We start from the raw sequence: 18,312 nt of genomic DNA, 5'->3' as shown, positions 1-18,312 counted from the left end.
GAGAAAGGTCATATTACTGTGACTCAATAACAGGATGCCCTGTCCTGTCCTCAACAGGCCCTTTGAATCAAGGAGGGCAGGATGTTGGCACTGGATTCATTGATTGTATTTTAACACAGGGATAAGCCTGCTTGTGTCACTTTGGAGTTTATGTTTTTTCCAATCTATTTTGTATATTACAGAATCAGTTGAATTTGGAAATATTGAAAAATGTAATCGACAAATTCTCTCAGCTGACAGTTGTAGAGACTCAGAAGTTTTTTTTTGAGATTCTAAAATAATTCACTACTATTATAATGGCAAGAAATTAAAACAGGATCAGGGAAAAGCATTAAAAGCAGTTCTTTAGTTCTACAGCAGAGGTCTCCCTAAACTACAAATAATAACAGCAAGTCAAGCTTCAAATCAAATCAATCCCATTTTATTTCTCACATGCTTCGTAAGCAATAGGTGAACACTAACAGTGAAATGCTTACTTGCGGGCCCTTGCCAACAATATAGAGAGAAAAATAATAGAAACAATATAATGACACAAGGAATTAGTACACAATGAGTAACAATGGCTTGGCTATATACACGGGGTACCAGTAACGAGTCGATGTGCAGGGGTACGAGGTAATTGAGGTATATATGTACATATAGGTAGGGGTAAAGTGACTAGGCAACAGGATAGATAGTAAACAGTAGCATACGTGATAAGTCAAAAGAGTAAGTCCAAAAAGGTTCAATGCAGATAGTACGGATAGCTATTCTGTTAACTGTTTAGCAGTCTTATGGTTCGGGGGTAGAAGCTCTAAAGGGTCATGTTGGTTCCAGACTTGGTGCATCGGTACCGCTTGCTGTGCAGTAGCAGAGAGAACAGTCTATGACTTGGGTGGCTGGAGTCTTTGTCAATTTTTTGACACCGTCCGGTATAGAGGTCCTGGATGGCAAGGAGCTCGGCCCCAGTGATCTACTAGGTCGTACGCACTTCCCTCTAGTCGGATGCCAATCAGTTACCATACGAAGAGGTGATGCAGCCAGTCAAGATGCTCTCAATAGTGCAGCTGTATAACTTTTTGAAGATCTGATGGCCCATGCCAAATCTTTTCAGCCTTCTGAGGGGGAATGGGCATTGTCGTGCCTTCTTCATGACTGTGTTGATGTGTGTGGACCATGTTAATTCCTTAGTGATCTGGACACCGAGAAACTTGAAGCTCTCTACCCGTTCCACATCACCCCCGCCAATGTGGATGGGGGTGTGCTCGGCCTTCCGTTTCCTGAAGTCCACAATCAGCTCCTTTCTCTTGCTGACGTTGAGGGAGAGGTTGTTGTCCTGGCACCGCTGCCAGGCTGTCTCATCGTTGTTGGTGATCAGGCCTGCCACTGTTGTGTTGTCAGCAAACTTAATGATGTTGGAGTCATGTGCAGAGGTGGGTTAACAGGGAGTACAGGAGGGGACAAAGCATGCCCGCCTGAGGGGCACCCGTGTTGAGGGTCAGCGTGGCAGTTTTGTTGTTGCCTGTCCTCATCACCTGGGAGCGGCCCATCAGGAAGTCCAGGATCCAGTTGCAGAGGGTGTTCAGTCCCAGGGTTCTGAGTTTAGTGATGAGCTTGGAGGGCACTATGGTGTTGAACACTGAGCTGTAGTTGATAAACAGCATTCTCACATAGGTGTTCCTCTTGTCAAGGTGGTAGACTGCAGTGTGGAGTGCAATGGAGATTGCGTCATCTGTGGATCTGTTTGGGCGGTATTGCGAGTTGGAGTGGGTCTGTCCATAGAAAGCATAAATTAAAAAGTGTTGTTAAAATGTTTGCCCTGTTTCACCTGTATTCTTCAATAAGAAATGAATGATCTTTTCCTACTGCTTTTTGAAGAAGGATGCAGACACTTTTCTGAGGAGGCTCCTAGTGTAGAACTCCAGAAACACCATGATGTATCCCACCAGAGACAGTAGTGCCAATAAGACCCTCACTCTCAGGTCTGGTGCAGATGGCTCTACATCACAGCGTAATGCCTCTGGGCTGAATGTCCAGTCATACTGCTTGTGGAAGTTTGCTAGTTCTGTATCCCACAGATAGCTGGGATAATACATACTGTAGGCCTGGGAAGCGCAGCTGAACCTGTCAAAGAAAAGAGAATCCAGTCACCATTTGTTCAATGTGTTATTCAATTTCATATTATTATTGATCTCAAGGCTACACATTATGTAATGTCACATTATGTTCTGGGATGTGCCTGATCGCATTTCGAAAAGTATCAATATTGACATACCTTATATTTTTCACAGCTATGCTGACAGATGTAGCTGGAACATCCAACAGCCAAGGCCCATTCACTGTAACTAGATGGTACACAAAAATAACAATGAAATACAAAGTCACCAATACACTCTTAGAACAAAAGGTGCTATCTAGAACCTATAAGGGTTATTTGGCTGTCCCCATAGGAGAACCATTTGAAAAAAATGTTTTGTTTCCAGGTAGATCCCTTTTGGTTCCAGGTAGAATCCTTTTGGTTCCAGGTAGAATCATTTTGGGTTCCATGTAGAACCCTGTCCACAGAGGGTTCTACAAGGAATCCAAAAGTGTTCTACCTGGAACCTAAAAGGGTTCTCCAATGGGGCCAGCCAAATAACCTTTTTAGAACCCTTTTTTCTAAGAGTGTACTATTGGAGCAAGACATCTGGTAAATTCCTGTTTTGTTATTTTACAACTTGTGGAATTAACCATATTTTTCAGGTTAGTTGGTTTTATTTGGATTCCATCATCAGATAACTTTTGCAACAACTGTCTTGTGATGTAAACATTGTCAAACTTAACTGAAATGACATGACTTCAGGTATCAGGCTGATTCAGCTATCAGATATATTGCAAAGTGAGCCACCAGAATTCTTTTTGACAGAAGTGTATACTCCTCTAGCAGTTTCTTGGCATTTAAAAAGTCACTCTCAATCTGCTTGCTTACTGTAATACACCTCTTTTTGATCTCTGACAAGTCAATGTGAGTAAATTTATCACATTTTCTCTGTCTGGTAACAATATTCAGTTCTTCCTGTTTTACTTTGATAGCTTATCTAACGAGATCTCGCTTTGCTTCTTGAAAAAGCTCAGATGAGTTTAAAAAAGAGCGGGCAAAACCTTCAGTTGCACTTTCCCTTTCCCAGTGCATGGGTAACTTTTGAAAAAGGAGCTTATCATTCAGAGTCAATGTCACATAGATATGTGTAAGATTGTTCTCAAAGGGGACAGAAGGGCTCTTGCTCATGCTCACATGCTAACGCACTCACTCACATGGACAACCTATGAATCAAGTTATTGGGGAAAAGTGTGAGCTGAAAATGATGAAAGTTGTTCAAATGCAATACTTGGTGACTAATAATTTAGGGAAGTATTGGAGATTTGAAAGGTGCTACGGGATATGAGCAGTGTGGTACAGATGTAAGATCCTAATTGGATCATTCTTTTGTTGCTGAGAATCTTCCTGCTAAGCAGGAAATGCAAACTTGTAGTATATTTGGGTTTTTAAAAGGCTTCTAAAGTTTGTAATTTCCACTTTGAAATGTCAGACTTGATATGCCCTAACAAAAAATGTATCAGCCCCTACTAAAAAATTCCATTAATTATAATCCACATAATAATTCACATTTCCTGTTGCGCCAAGATTATTTTCCTGCTATAGCAAACTGGCTTAAATGAAGATCCTACATCTGTGTCCTATTTATAGATCTAAACATAACCCTGTGCGAAGTCATTTATACTTCTACTGACTAATAGGAGGAAGTATTTTTATTATCTGGGAATCAATGAGCATGTAGAGAACCTTCGACAAGTTGAAAAAGGAAAGGATCTAATCAACCCCAAATCAATTGTATGTGTCAGAGTCTTCCAAAACTAAATGTTCAGCTAGGTAAAATCATTTACTGTATATTTGATTGGTTGAGCATCAAGGTCTAGCAATTTCATGTATGGTACGACTTGTCAAACTTCCTTTTCCAACATTTCGTAGTAAGTTCTTCTATTTAATGTGTGTTCTGTGCTGCTGCGTTTCTTGTGTTCTGTTGTAGTTTGTCTTGTTTACTGGGGCCTACCCCAATGACCCCTCTCTCACACTGAGTAACTAACTACCTTCGGGTTCTGCAGAGTTAACCATGTGCCAAACCTTGAGATTGCAGACACTTTACAACACCAAACAGACATTATAAGGAATTTACAGCCCTGCACCATTCTTTAGAGAAATAGGGGGCAAAATACTGTATGTCTGCTTGGTTTAAGACACATATGAAAAAATTGTGTTCAAACCACATTTCAATATAACCTTCTTTCAAATGTTGTTCGCCTCATTTGGCTTGTTGAGTATCTTGTTTGGTGCTGTCAGACACACGGCTGTTAAATAAGACTTGATTGCACTGTCTATTCTCCTTACTACATATTATGCTGTGTCACTTGGGTCAATGATTAAAAATGACTATAGAGGCTTGGCCCCCTTCTGAATATTAACCCATGGTTTCAAGTTCTTCTGTTATATACATTACTGTGTTGCATGTCTGTTGGTGCCTGCTCACTGACATCAGCTAAATATATAAATTCCATGGATTGACGAAAAAACACACTAACTCATTTGCCATTCAGTTTTATTTGGTAACGAGAAGTATTAGGAAAATAACAAATCTACAAAATGTGCATTGATAAAGCTAAACGTATTACACTAAATAAAATCTATGGTAGAAAATAGTTATTTCGATTTCCACACACCACATTTCTAATGATTATTTCAAATAAAATAAGATCAGAAAATCATGATTTATGGTTTTAAAAGACACAATGAAAAGTAAAAATGACCTTCTGTGTGTAACTTACAAAAATATGTTAAAACACATGCAGCCAGTGACCCCCATGGCCTAGGTAAGTATGTTTTATGAATAATTCACAAACTCCTGTTATGTGTCAAGACAGTCACAGTTTATACAGCTAAAGGTCAATGGAGGATTGAGTTCAAGTGTCATTTACCAGTAGGTGGAGGACTTGGAGGATGAGAGTTCACTGTCATGAAATGGATTGGGTTTATAATCATCAAGCAGACTGCTAACACCCTAATCAATAAGGATTACCATCACAAACACTATCCAGGGAATGTTACAGTGAGGTACAGTATGAGATGCACACAGTGATCAGTGCAATGTGGCACAATGACCATCAGAGGTCACTAAGATGCAATTCATTTCAGCAAGCATAGCGAGAGATGAGACAAGACATCACAGGTGTCTGGACAAAAACTATGCCCGACATGACTTGTTGTATAACTGTGGAAGAGAACGCAACAACAGACAGACCAACCACTGTCTATTCTGTCGCCCCCCGCCCTGCCCAAACAAATTATCTTCCAATGGAAACATGTCATAGGGACCTAAAACAAATCAAGGCAAAACACAGGACACATCTGGGGAGAGCAGGGGTTCGTGACAAACAAGAAAATGAGCTGCTAGAAATTGGTATAATCTACATGACAGAGTAAGTAGATCACAATGAGAGCCTGAACAAAATATAAACCGTTAAAAAATCTAAACTCATATACAGTAGACTGATCGAAAAAGGACAGTACCTTAGAAACATGGTATAGCCATCATACCATAAGCTAAATTACTTAAAGTAACAGCTAATTCTCCCCAAGTCTATAGTTATTGACTTTGTACATATTCAGAAATTATGATCCAGTATTTACTATATAATACAGTATAATAATTATACTGGATAAGCTTCAGATCTACGGTAAACTAGTAAGGTTGAAAGGTGAGTCGGAGGGGAACTGTATATCTGTGACAGTACTGGACATGTTGACTGGACGAGCCCAGTCTGGATAAGTCTCCAAACTGAACATGGCACGACCCCAAGTGTTCATGGCCAGAGAAACCGATAAAATGCCCAAAATGTTCATCACAAAGCCTGTTTTTACCTGTAAATAGAGAAACCAAACAGATGTATATGCTAGAATACAGTACCTTTAAGTTTAGGAACAGTCTGACATATGGTCATACAGTATATCGGCATAAGGATCTTACCATGTCCTTCACCAAAAGATGGCCAGATGCAAAGGCAATGGAGTTGGGAGGGGTGGAGACTGGCAACATGAAGGCAAATGAACATCCTGTTGTCGCAGGTATCATAAAGTAAAGAGGGTTCACCTTGACAAACATAGCCTGTCAAGAGGAGACAAACACATTTGTTGCTATTCTTTTGACATAATTGTATTAATGCAAAACTAATAACACTTTTAAACACTTTTCTTCAGACAAACACAAGGAGCACACACGTTAGTAAGGAGTGAGTGAGTGAATCCATCTCTAATTCAATAACTGGGAACGATATTCCAAATTGTTAGTCGTAATTTATTTGGCTTGGGAATTTCACTGAAGATAAGTAAGTATGGCGCACTTGTCATGGTGATACTGGATGATACGATTGAACGATACTGCAGGACATTGTCACTCCCAGCCAAAGACAACTGGTTACTGATAACTGTAGTTAATGTCCAACAGACATACAAATAGACCCAACAGCCATGGTGCTACGCTGACAGATCTGTTAACCCCATGGCAAACACTAAAAAGGTAAATTGCTGTGGGAGATTAGAGTAGAGAGCACCTATTTCCCCATCATATTTTCCCATGGGGAATACTAATCCATGAATTAGTCATCCAATGTAGTTCAAGGCTTTTTGGTAGATAACAAGGGATATTCAAATACTACACACAAAATACATGTCTTCCTTCAAAATGATTACCTACTACAGTAGGCCTGTCCTTTTCATACCCACAGGGTACGTCAATCTCAATAATGGAAACATCTAACTAAATGTTGAATGTTGTGGTCATGTCATAGATGACAGCTCACCAGTTCAGCGATGACGGGCAGGAATATGATAATGGTGGCGGTGTTGCTGGCAAACTCTGTGAAACAGGCCAGGAAAGCTGTGATGAACATGACGGCCACAGCAGGGGGGACCTGGGCAATAGGCTGGAGGTAGGCTCCTATCCACGCCGCCAGTCCTGACTCCTATATTATACAACAGGGACAGAGCATCAACAGACAGCCCCCATCTCAGTAGTAGCAGAAATAGGTAAAAAGTATATAAATCACCACACAATAGATATTTGAATGTGAGTTAAAGGGATTTCATATCTTTGTGCATCATTAAACATCAACAGGTTTTACCCATAGGGCATATTGATTCTATATGTAAATTCTATGATTTTACCTCACATCCCTTGGCCATGGCAAAGCCTCCACCCAGCAACAGAATGATATTCCATGGGACACATTCCTGTGCTTTCTTCCATGATAGTAGAGGAACATATGGAGTATTTGATGCTGAGGAAAACATGACAAGGTATACAATCAACCTCGGCCCACCAGCCAAATCCAGGTCAACCACCGAAATCTCAGAATATCTAACCTGCAAGTGGCCTTGAAAAGGAGTAATAAAGAAAAGGCGGAAGGTAGGGGTTAGAGGTTAAAATAAGGGTTAAGGGTCAAAATATGGCCATGGCTGGTGTTTTGTTTTTCTCTCGGGTACCGCTGGGCCAGAAATGTTTCAATCCCATAGAAAATGTGTGGGTAGAACTGAAAAAGCGTGTGCGAGCAAGGAGGCCTACAAATCTCACGCAGTTACACCAGCTCTGTCAGGAGGAATGGGCCAACTTATTGTGGGAAGCTTGTGGAAGGCTACCTGAAACATTTGACCCAAGTTAAACAATTTAAAGGCAATGCTACCAAATACTAATTGAGTGTATATAAACGTCTGACCCACTGGGAATGTGATGAAATAAATAAAAGCTGAAATAAATCATTCTCTCTACTATTATTCTGACATTTCACATTCTTAAAATAAAGTGGTGATCCTAACTGACCTAAGACAGGGAATTTTTACTAGGATTAAATGTCAGGAATTGTGAAAAACTGAGTTGAAATGTATTTGGCTAAGGTGTTTGTAAACTTCTGACTTCAGCTGTAGAGCAGAGTAAACAGAGCAAACCAAAGTGTGGCGACACACTTTTGAGAGATGAATAATAATCACACAAACAAAGGGGCTACAGTCTTACCTCACAACAGAATGCTGCTCAGACTAATCTACGTCATTAACATTCCTCAGGTGATTTACAGTACCTAACAACAGAGCCAATGCAAGTTTTGCACTTCAGAAATGGACTAATGAAAGAAAGAAAGAATATTCTACTTTGATAGTAGTCAATGATACAGATGTAGGATCTTAATTGGAGCCAGTTTGCTACAGCAGTATAATAATCCTTCAGCAACAGGAAATGTGAGTTATTATATGGATTATAATTAATTGTCATTTTTTGTAGAGGTTGATACATTTTTCATTAGGGCAAATTAAGTTTGAAATTTTAAAGTAGAAATTCCAAACTTTAAAAGCCTTTTTAAACCTTGAATACACTACAAGTGTAGTGTATTCTACGCTGTGCAGGAAAATTCCTGTAACAACAGCGTGATCAAATTAAGATACGACATCTGTACTGTAATTTATTTCTGGTGAGGCATGATGTAAGGGATAATCAACAAAGGCCTCTGCATTCTATGGAAAATAATGAACGATGCAGAAGGTGTGTTCAACAACGTGCTAGCAGAGTGGAAATGACCTTCCAAGGAGTTTCATTATTTTCCAGAGAATGCATAGTTGATTATCCCTTTTATACCATGGCTATAATTTAAAGAAATGTGTTCATTTGCTGGTAGAAATGTGTTCAACATCCACTGAAGTAGCTAGTAAGTGCATTAGTAGTTGCCGTGGTAACCAAACAGGCTCGCTAGTTTGGCTAACCAAACCATGAATTCTAGCTTGCCATTATGAAAATCGAATTCAACAATGCCAATAATGTTTTCAATTCGACTTTTGTTTTCAAAAGCTGCTCAAATATAGAACATGGAAGAATGAACTATAGCCATTGAATTCTACCGTGCAAATATACCATGCGTTATAGGGAAGTATTCAACAATGCCATGGTATAATTAATATTATAAACTGGGTGGTTCAAGCCCTGAATGCTGATTGGCTGACAGCCGTGGTAAATCAGACCGTATACCATGGGTATGACAAAATATTGATTTTTACTGCTCTAATTACGTTGGTAACCAGTTTATAATAGCAATAAGGCACCTCGGGTTTGTGTTATATGGCCAATATACCACGGCTAAGGTCTGTATCCAGGCACTCAGTGTTGCGTCGTGATTAAAAACAGCCCTTAGCTGAGGATAATTGGCCATATACCACAATCTTTGGGCCTTATTGCTTAAATAATGTGAGTTTAAAACCCTTGATCTACAGTATATGCATACAGCTGCTCCATTTAATCTTTTGATTCGAAAACATCCAATGTGTCCTCTATATCAGTACAGAAAGGTGATATGACTGGAGGCAGTGGTATTTCCATCTACATATTCCAAAATATTTCTTATTATTTGGGACATGTCCTTTCAAGTACTGACCTCTAGAATCAAACCACCAGCTAAGAGAGGGCTTCTGGGAAGGGAAGAAAAATAGGATTGACGCAATGATCACTCCAGTGGTCGCATCTGACACATACCTACAGTAGGAAGAGAATCAGAGAAGAGGAAGTCATGATGCAGCTGGTTTCCTCATGCCTCCAGTGAATTATACAGACATTTCCGAGGTAACGGGTAGTGCCTTGTTAGCTTGTAGCAAGCTTATCTGTCTTACCCTTTGTTGAAAAATGTGGACCATCCAGTTACAAATTTGGGATCTCTTGTGAACAGGAGAACGGCAAACAAAATGAAAAAGAATGCGATGGATCCTTCTGCAAAACTAAAATGGAAGATGGAAATTGTTGTCATTGAGGAATCCCCGTCATTGAGGAATCCTTAGTCCTGGAGGGTTGTAGCAGGATTTTGTTCCATCCAACTGAATAAAATAAACAATCTAAAGCATGCGAACAATGTGGCCCTCCTGAACCAGAATTGGCCAACCCTGGTATAGGGCATGATTTAAGATTAGAGCATGTTGCCTGTGATTTAGTCTAGAGATAAGGCTAGAGTCCCTTACTTTATGGGGCCTAGTTTTCTGTAGTCTTCATCAATAACAGCCTCTGCTTTTTTCTCTGCTTGTGCTCTTTCGTCCTGTTTCTTCACACATAACCTGAACACAACAAATAGTATTAAAATAGTGTGAATGTATCTGACAGGTAGGAAAATGTATTACTTCATATTATTTTAAAAAGTGTACAGGCAAAAATCTTAGAACTCTAGCACAGACTGCATATATAATCATCTATGGTCACGTTTTTATATTACACACTTTTGAGGAACTTAGATTTGATTTGACCACCATACCGCGTATTCAAGCCCCCGTAGAGGAAAGAAATCCACAGCCATGCCAAGATGAGGAAGAGCACCATGAGAGGAAAGGCGAATGCAAACCAAGAGCCAAAATTTATCAAGTCGCACTCTGGGAAGTAACTAGGACACAAATAAGCAACTGTCAAAAACGGTACAGCAAACATGAAAAAAGTCGTATTTTATGGTCTAAAATGTAACATGTTCTTCAAACACAGCTATTTGCCAGTAAAATCCTAAATCAGGTTGTCAGGTTGGTGTCATATGCCTTTAAAGGTCCTCAATATCATATTGCTCTTGCCTCTTAGCAAGAGCAATTTCTCAAGAAAGAATTTAGCTAGGACTGTCTGAGTGGGGAGGGGGAAACTGAAAACTAGCTGTTATTGGCAGAGAGGTTTAGAACTCTTTCTTATTGGTCTATTGAATCATTTGGTGATGCCACCAGGCAGGCCAAAACTCCATCCCACCAAAACCGGCTGAAATTTCCGGCGGTCTTTTCAAACAGCTCTTATACTAAAACTGCAACGCTGCTGAATTTTTCACACTCAACAGTTTCCCGCATGTATCAAGAATGGTCCACCACCCAAAACGACATCCAGCCAACTTGACACAACCGTGGGAAGCATTAGAGTCAACATGGGTCAGCATCCCTGTGGAACGCTTTTAACACCTTGTAGTCTACGCCCGACAAATTGAGGCTGTTCTGAGGGGAAAAGGGGGGAGAAGGGGGGGGGGGTTCCTAATGTTTGGTATACTCAGTGTATATATAAAGCACAGGAAAATCTAATTTTTGACTGCACTGGGGCTTTCAGAGGGACTTCTGAAGTCTGAAACAGAGCAGTACTCATCTTTTTTCATAATGGTTAAAACCCTTTCATAGACCTTCTCAGGGATACTTTTTCTCCTTACATACCTTTATTGCTCTATCTGATGGGCCTGTGAGGTCTATGAGAGGGTATGTACAGATACAGTAGGAGAAAGAGAGATCAGTCAAGTCCTCAACTTGGGTACCTCTTAAGTTGTCCAATGAGGATGAGGTTTGGCGCCGTGCCTGTCAGGGTGGCAGTCCCTCCGATACTGGCAGCGTATGGGATACAGATCAGGAAGCCTTTCCACACCTTCATCTGGTACTCTGACTCTGTCCTGATCTCTTGTGCAGTCCTCCCATTTGACCGCACCATCCCATCAGTTCTTAAGATATAATATAGGGAAATGTAACCAAACAGATTGTAACAATGCTAGTAAATAGCTACATGATAACCGTGAATCCAACATGAGAGCTAAAATAGTTTGTTTATGCTTCCTTTCTTACCCATCTATAGACAAGATCTGTTTTTCACAGGGCAGTGAATGCAGCTTTACTTGTGATTGACCTGATGGATGTTGAAGTTAACAGGTTGTTAGAGTTATTCTCTCCATTGTTCACTGTGCAGTGACAAATGACTAAATATTTTTAAGGACAGGCTTAGACATAATAATTCCATATTGAATACCAATTTGAAGGAGATTTAGGGGGTTATCTAAGTGTAACTGCCTCTAAGGAGAATCAATATGTTTCCCATAAACCAACTAGTTTGATGCTACAGTATACATAGCTATAGTATGAATGAGACAAGCTATAACAGAGATATTAACAATTTATATGTAATCAAAGCCTGTGAGTTCCAGTTTTCTAACTAGCTTGTCTGTAGACCTCTGTCATATTTAATAAATGACTTGAAAGGTGGCTACTATAATCAATAAATTACCATTTGAATATTGAATAACTTGACATGTCGTGCTCTGAAGGCAATATGATAGTTCACACCCTGAGTTACATATTACAGTTTTAATGTGGAAACATCATTCTTAGCTATAGAAAATTAAAGTATAGTCTGTTTGTCTGTGTAAGGCAGGTGTCAAACTCATTCCACAGAGGCCCGAGTGTCTGTGGGTTTTCGCTCCTCCCTCTTATTTGATTGATGAATTAAGGTCACTGATCAGTTAGGAACTCCTCTCACTTGTTTGTATAGGTCTTAACTGGACACAAATTGAAAGGAAAAAACTAAAATCAGCAGACACTTGGCCCTCCATGGTTTGAGTTTGACACCCTTGGGTAAGCACTACAAACAATTAGCATTAATTCTACCCTTCAGTGTTGATAGACTACATTTGTCCTGGCTTAGCTACTGTATAGGTCTTAATCTTTTCGCTAGATGTGTGTGGGACAGTTGGAGAAACCCTACACAGCAACTCACCCTCTGTCTCCTCTTTCACCTTGCAGTTCTCCTTCAGAGTGGCCAGGTCCCCAAAGAGGCTCTCCAGGATGGCGTTAGCAATGGGAAGCATCATGGCCGTTGTTGCTGTGTTGCTGAGCCACATGGACAGGAAGGCAGAGGTGATCATCATTCCCAAAATCAACCTGTATGGGGAGAGAGATGGGCACATGGGTCAGGTGTAAGTGGAGTGACAAATCAATACTATGATTATCAATAACATTTCTGATAACAACTGGCCTATGTAAAATGGTAGAGAATCAGCTCGAAGACGCTTGGACCTTCTTTTTTGAAATTTTCAGTGGTATTGTTAACAAACACGCCCCCATAAAGAAAATGAGAATTAAAAACAGATTTAGCCCCTGGTTCGACCGTGATCTTGCCGAGTTACTCCACCTTAAGAATTGCATTTGGCGAAAGGCACACGCATACTCAGGCTGACTGGCTATCATTCAGGCAAATGAGAAATAAGTGCACTCAGGCTATCTGGAAGGCCAAAGTTAGTTACTTTAAGGAGCAGTACTCTCTCTGTGGGTCTAACCCCAAGAAGCTCTGGAAAACGATTAATGACCTGGAGAATAAACCCTCCTCCTCACAGCTGCCCATGTCCCTTAATGTTGATGATGTGGTTGTTACTGACAAGAAGCACATGGCTGAGCTCTTTAATCACCACTTCATTAAGTCAGGATTCCTATTTGACTCAGCCATGCCTCATTGCCCGTCCAACATTTCCTAATCTCCCACCCCTTCTAATGCGACTATCCCTGATGCATCTCCCTCTTTTTCCCCTGCCCCGCTACAAAGTTTCTCCCTCAGGCAGTTACTGAGTCCGAGGTGCTAAAGGAGCTCCTTAAACTTGACCACAAAAAAACATCTGGGTCAGATGGTTTAGACCCTTTCTTCTTTAAGGTTGCTGCCCCTATCATCGCCAAGCCTATCTCCCACCTTTTTAGCCTCTCTCCTTTCTGGGGAGGTTCCCATTGTTTGGAAGGCAGCCACGGTTTGTCCTTTATTTAAAGGGGAGATCAAGCTGATCCTAACTGTTCTAGGCCTATTTATATTTTGCCCTGTTTCTCAAAAGTGTTGGAAAAACTTGTCAATAATCAACTAACTGGCTTTCTTGATGTCTATAGTATTCTCTCGGGAATGCAATCTGGTTTCCGCTCAGGTTATGGATGTGTCACTGCAACCTTAAAGGTCCTCAATGATGTCACCATTGCCCTTGATTCTAAGAAATATTGCGCTGCTATTTTTGTTGACTTGGCCAAAGCTTTTGATACGGTAGACCATTCCATTCTTGTGGGCCGGCTAAGGAGTATTGGTGTCTCTGAGGGGTCTTTGGCCTGGATGGCTAACTACCTCTCTCAAAGAGTACAGTGTATAAAGTCAGAAAATCTGCTGTCTCAGCCACTGACTGTCACCAAGGGAGTAACCCAAGGCTCGATCCTAGGCCCCACGCTCTTCAAAATTTACATCAACAACATAGCTCAGGCAGTAGGAAGCTCTCTCATCCATTTAAATGCAGATGATACAGTCTTACACTCAGCTGGCCCCTCCCCGGATTTTGTGTTAAATGCTCTCCAACAAAGCCTTCTTAGTGTCCAACAAGCTATCTCTACCCTTAACCTTGTTCTGAACACCTCCAAAACAAAGGTCATGTGGTTTGGTAAGAAGAATGCCCCTCTTCCCACAGGTGTGATTACTACCTCTGAGGGTTTAGAGCTTGAGGTAGTCACCTCATGCAAGTACTTGGGAGTATGGCTAGACGGTGCACTGTCCTTCTCTCAGCACATATCAAAGCTGCAGGCTAAAGTTAAATCTAGACTTGGTTTCCTCTATCGTAATCACTCCTCTTTCAGCCCAGCTGCCAAACTAAACCTGATTCAGATGACCATTTTACCCATGCTAGATTACGGAGATATAATTTATAGATTGGCAGGTAAGGGTGCTCTCGAGCGGCTAGATGTTCTTTACTATTCGGCCATCGGATTTGCCACCAATGCTCCTTATAGGACACATCACTGCACTCTATACTCCTCTGTAAACTGGTCATCTCTGTATACCCTTTGCGATGCTTATTTATAAAACCCTCTTAGGCCTCACTCTCCCCCTATCTGAGATACCTACTGCAGCTCTCATCCTCCACATACAACACCCGTTCTGCCAGTCACATTCTGTTAAAGGTCCCCAAAGCACACACATCCCTGGGTCGCTTCTCTTTTCAGTTCACTGCAGCTAGCGACTGGAACGAGCTGCAACAAACACTCAAACTGGACAGTTTTATCTCAATATCTTCATTCAATGACTCAATCATGGACAGTTGTGGCTGCTTTGTGTCATATATTGTTGTCTCTACCTTCTTGCCCTTTGTGCTGTTGTCTGTGCCCAATAATGTTTGTACCATGATTTGTGCTGCCACAATGTTGTGTTGCTACCATGTTGTTGTTATGTTGTGTTGCTACCATGCTGTGTTGTCATGTGTTGCTGCCTTGCTATGTTGTTGTCTTAGGTCTCTCTTTATGTAGTGTTGTGTTGTCTCTCTTGTTGTGATGTGTGTTTTGTCCTATATTTATATTGTATTTATTTTTAATTTTTAATCCCAGTCCCCCGTCCCCGCAGGACACCTTTTGCCTTTTGGTAGGCCGTCATTGTAAATAAGAATTTGTTATTAAATGACTTGCCTAGTTAAATAAAGGTTCAATAAAAAAAAATTAAAAACATGATTATGTATATTTTGCCATATGTAGTGGATTCATATTAGATAATGGAAAATAATCCCAAAATATAAATTATGATAAATGTATTACTGTTGTATATATGGCGATATAGACTTCTCACCAGGCTGGTTTGACTCCAACAATCTTAAGAACTTTCAGAGCTATTCTGCGATGCAGACCCCATTCCTCGATAGCTGATGCCATCACAAGACCGCTGAGAAAGAGAAAATTGGTATCGAGGAAGTACTGAGGGCAGACTTTTTGGGATGGAAGAATTCCCATTGTTGGAAAGAGGCAAACAGGTAGCATGGCAGTGACAGCTAAGGGAAGAGCCTCTGTGCACCAGAACACAGCCATTAGCAGCACCACATACAGACATTTCCCCTCCTGAAAAACATAACAGAAACATGTTGGTGAACATTAAGAGTAAATGCCAAAGGTTATCTATTTCATTAATGTTTGTATCACGCTGTGGAAAGACAAATGTATAAGGAATGTACTTTTTTTCTGTGTGTGGAATTGCAAAATTAGGGGGGAATTGTAAATAAATAAGCCCATGAAGTTATTAATAGCTGGGTTAGGTCTCAGATTGGTTGGTTAGGTCTCCAATTGGGTTATGGCTATGATTAAGAGGGGTGAATGGAGTTAGGGTCGAGTTATTAATGTGAGGATTGATGTTTTAGCTATATGATGAAGCGGGACCATGTCCTGTTTTTAAATCTAATGGCACGTTTTATGATCCTGATTATAATTTCAGTGAAGTCTTATTCCAACAGATGTTGGTTTAATGGGTGTTCAGATTTAAAGGCAGGTGTGGATATTATTAATCATATCAGTTTTAGGCTATGTGGCAATACTGTATTTAACCATTGCCTGACTTTCAGTAGTAGGTCATGACAATTTTATGTGGTTCAGCAATTTGGCTTAGTTATATACAGTTATAAAACTACTTTTTCTTGTGAGTTAGAGAAATAAATGGTTAGAGTAGCAAGATTTGTGTTTCTTCCAATAACCACTTACCTTTTCCGGTAGACCAAAAAGTAACGGGAGGAGAATAAGCGGAGTGAGGACGAGAATAAGTTGTTTCTTGACGCACCAAAGCTTCTTAGCGAACGTTGATATTGTTTCCATTTCCATGACGAATATTATTTTATTGAAGTGCACCAACGCTTGTTATGTGATGCCGGAGTGCAGAATTTTGAAGCCTCACTTTTATCACTTTGACTCCGTTGTTTTTGCCCTCTTGGAGAAGATTAACTATTGGCTAACAGGTTAACTCATAACGCATTGTTCAAGTTATTAGGGATGCGCGCGCAAGTTGAGCTTGCTCTGTGATTGCACAATTTGTATGTGATTTATTGTGTTTTACTGATAATAACCAACATTTTAACAATTCCAGTAGTCTTGTCTTTCTGGTTCCTCCCTGCAAAATGGATGCCAGCCATGTCAACAGTCATCAAAAATCATTCATGGTTGATCACACAAGGGAAGGGGCCACATAGGTAAACCATGTAAACTTCATTTTAAGAGGATAGGGACTTGAACCACAGACATGTGCCACAAAGGTCCGAATTTTGCAGAAATCATATGTTTGGAAACAAATGGAGACCAAATACATGGAGATTACAATGGTAATCTGTAACACGTGACTATACACAGTTAAAATAGGCAGCATTTACACCTGGAAGCCCAATTCTGATATTTTTCTCACTAATTGGTCTTTTGACCAATCACATCAGATCTTTTCACATCAGCTCTTATTCAGAGCTGATTTGATTGGTCAAAAGACCAATAAGTGCAAAAAAAATAAGAATTGGGCAGCCTGTGTAAATGCAGCATTTAGTTGTTTTTGGTAGATAATTGATAGATACATTCTATTGTTTTAGTGGCTGGTTTAATAAAAAGGTGACTTCAGTTCATTGTTGTTTTCAATGGTGGCTCCCGCCATTGCAGACGTTCCTTTAAGCGATAAGCCTAATCGTAAATTCTCCATCTACAAATGTGAAGTGAGGACATAGGCTACTTTAAAAGACATTGGTGTTAAAAGCAGGATAAAAACTTGGTAGCCAACTGTCTGATCTGGCAATGCTCAATCGAAGGCAATGGCAGGCTTGTTTCTCTCCCACAGGAGTAGCTGCCTCTCTATTCGGCTTTCTAAAGCCATTTATAACTACCTGGCCAGAAACGGTCTCTTCACTGCTGGCACGACTCTGGTGGCCTCTTAGAGGTCAGAGCCAACCCTCCATTGCTCTTGGTCACAGGAATAAGCAGTACTTTCCACAGTTGAACTATTATCTGTGATGCAGAGGTGCCCTCTAGTGTCATAACATGTGTCATACATACAAACTGGTTTGTGGTATGTGTGAAAAATACAGTATGTGTGGAAACCGATTAATATTAAAGTTTCTTAAAGGAAGAAAGACTCCTCAGCAACGGTAATAACGAGTTTGTGATCTGCACAAGTGAAGTTTTACTCATATAAATATATTATTAGGTATTCTTCCTGCTAAATAACATAATCAGTATAACAGGGTGCATGCAGATTAGGTGAGGAGGAGGTTAGAGACAGACAGTCAGCCATAGCTACAGGCAATGGACTAACCATAACTGTTGTGTATTGGGGTTTTGCCGCAGAGCTTCATGGGAGTTGTGTATGTTGAGATGCCAATAGCTTAACTGATTCCCGTCTCCCATCTCATCATTATTGAATTGTTATAAAGACGTGGTTATGAAAGCCATGAGTCATAACAATAACCTCATCCCCAGGCTAACTGTGTCTGTTGAACCAGATTAGGACATGACATTGTGGTTTACGCTTAGCAGACAGTACAACTAAGCAACTATGCTCTTAGATGAAAAAAATTTCCCCCTGTTTACTTTTTACCTGCTATGACCCTGAATATTGGCATTTCCAGCTTGACTGCACATCAACTGTCTTCCCACCTCATTTGTAAAGATCACAACAACAACAAAAAGTCTTAATCCATGCCAGT

At 40.4% G+C, this 18,312-nt stretch overlaps 1 protein-coding gene and 1 pseudogene across 1 annotated transcript; both read right to left on the bottom strand.

The window, feature by feature from the left end:
- Positions 1-1,643: 1,643 nt before the first annotated feature.
- Positions 1,644-4,499, bottom strand: LOC139556865 (osteoclast stimulatory transmembrane protein-like; annotated as a pseudogene).
- Positions 4,500-4,596: 97 nt separating this feature from the next.
- On the bottom strand, positions 4,597-16,718 carry LOC139557557 (Na(+)/dicarboxylate cotransporter 3-like). Its single transcript, XM_071372540.1, has 13 exons — positions 16,340-16,718; positions 15,441-15,706; positions 12,585-12,748; positions 11,660-11,720; positions 11,359-11,538; positions 10,345-10,470; positions 10,058-10,150; positions 9,716-9,820; positions 9,484-9,581; positions 7,235-7,347; positions 6,871-7,032; positions 6,039-6,176; positions 4,597-5,932 (listed from the first exon to the last, which is right to left on the bottom strand). Exons 1-13 carry the CDS (start codon positions 16,454-16,456, stop codon positions 5,744-5,746), a joined length of 1,812 nt encoding a protein of 603 aa, XP_071228641.1. The 5' UTR covers positions 16,457-16,718; the 3' UTR covers positions 4,597-5,743.
- Between the last annotated feature and the right edge of the window lie 1,594 nt (positions 16,719-18,312).

Source organism: Salvelinus alpinus, chromosome 28 (assembly GCF_045679555.1).
Source record: "Salvelinus alpinus chromosome 28, SLU_Salpinus.1, whole genome shotgun sequence".
Lineage (NCBI taxonomy): Eukaryota > Metazoa > Chordata > Actinopteri > Salmoniformes > Salmonidae > Salvelinus > Salvelinus alpinus.
Note: the sequence above shows the minus strand (reverse complement) of the source record. Positions and strands in the feature narration are given on the sequence as shown.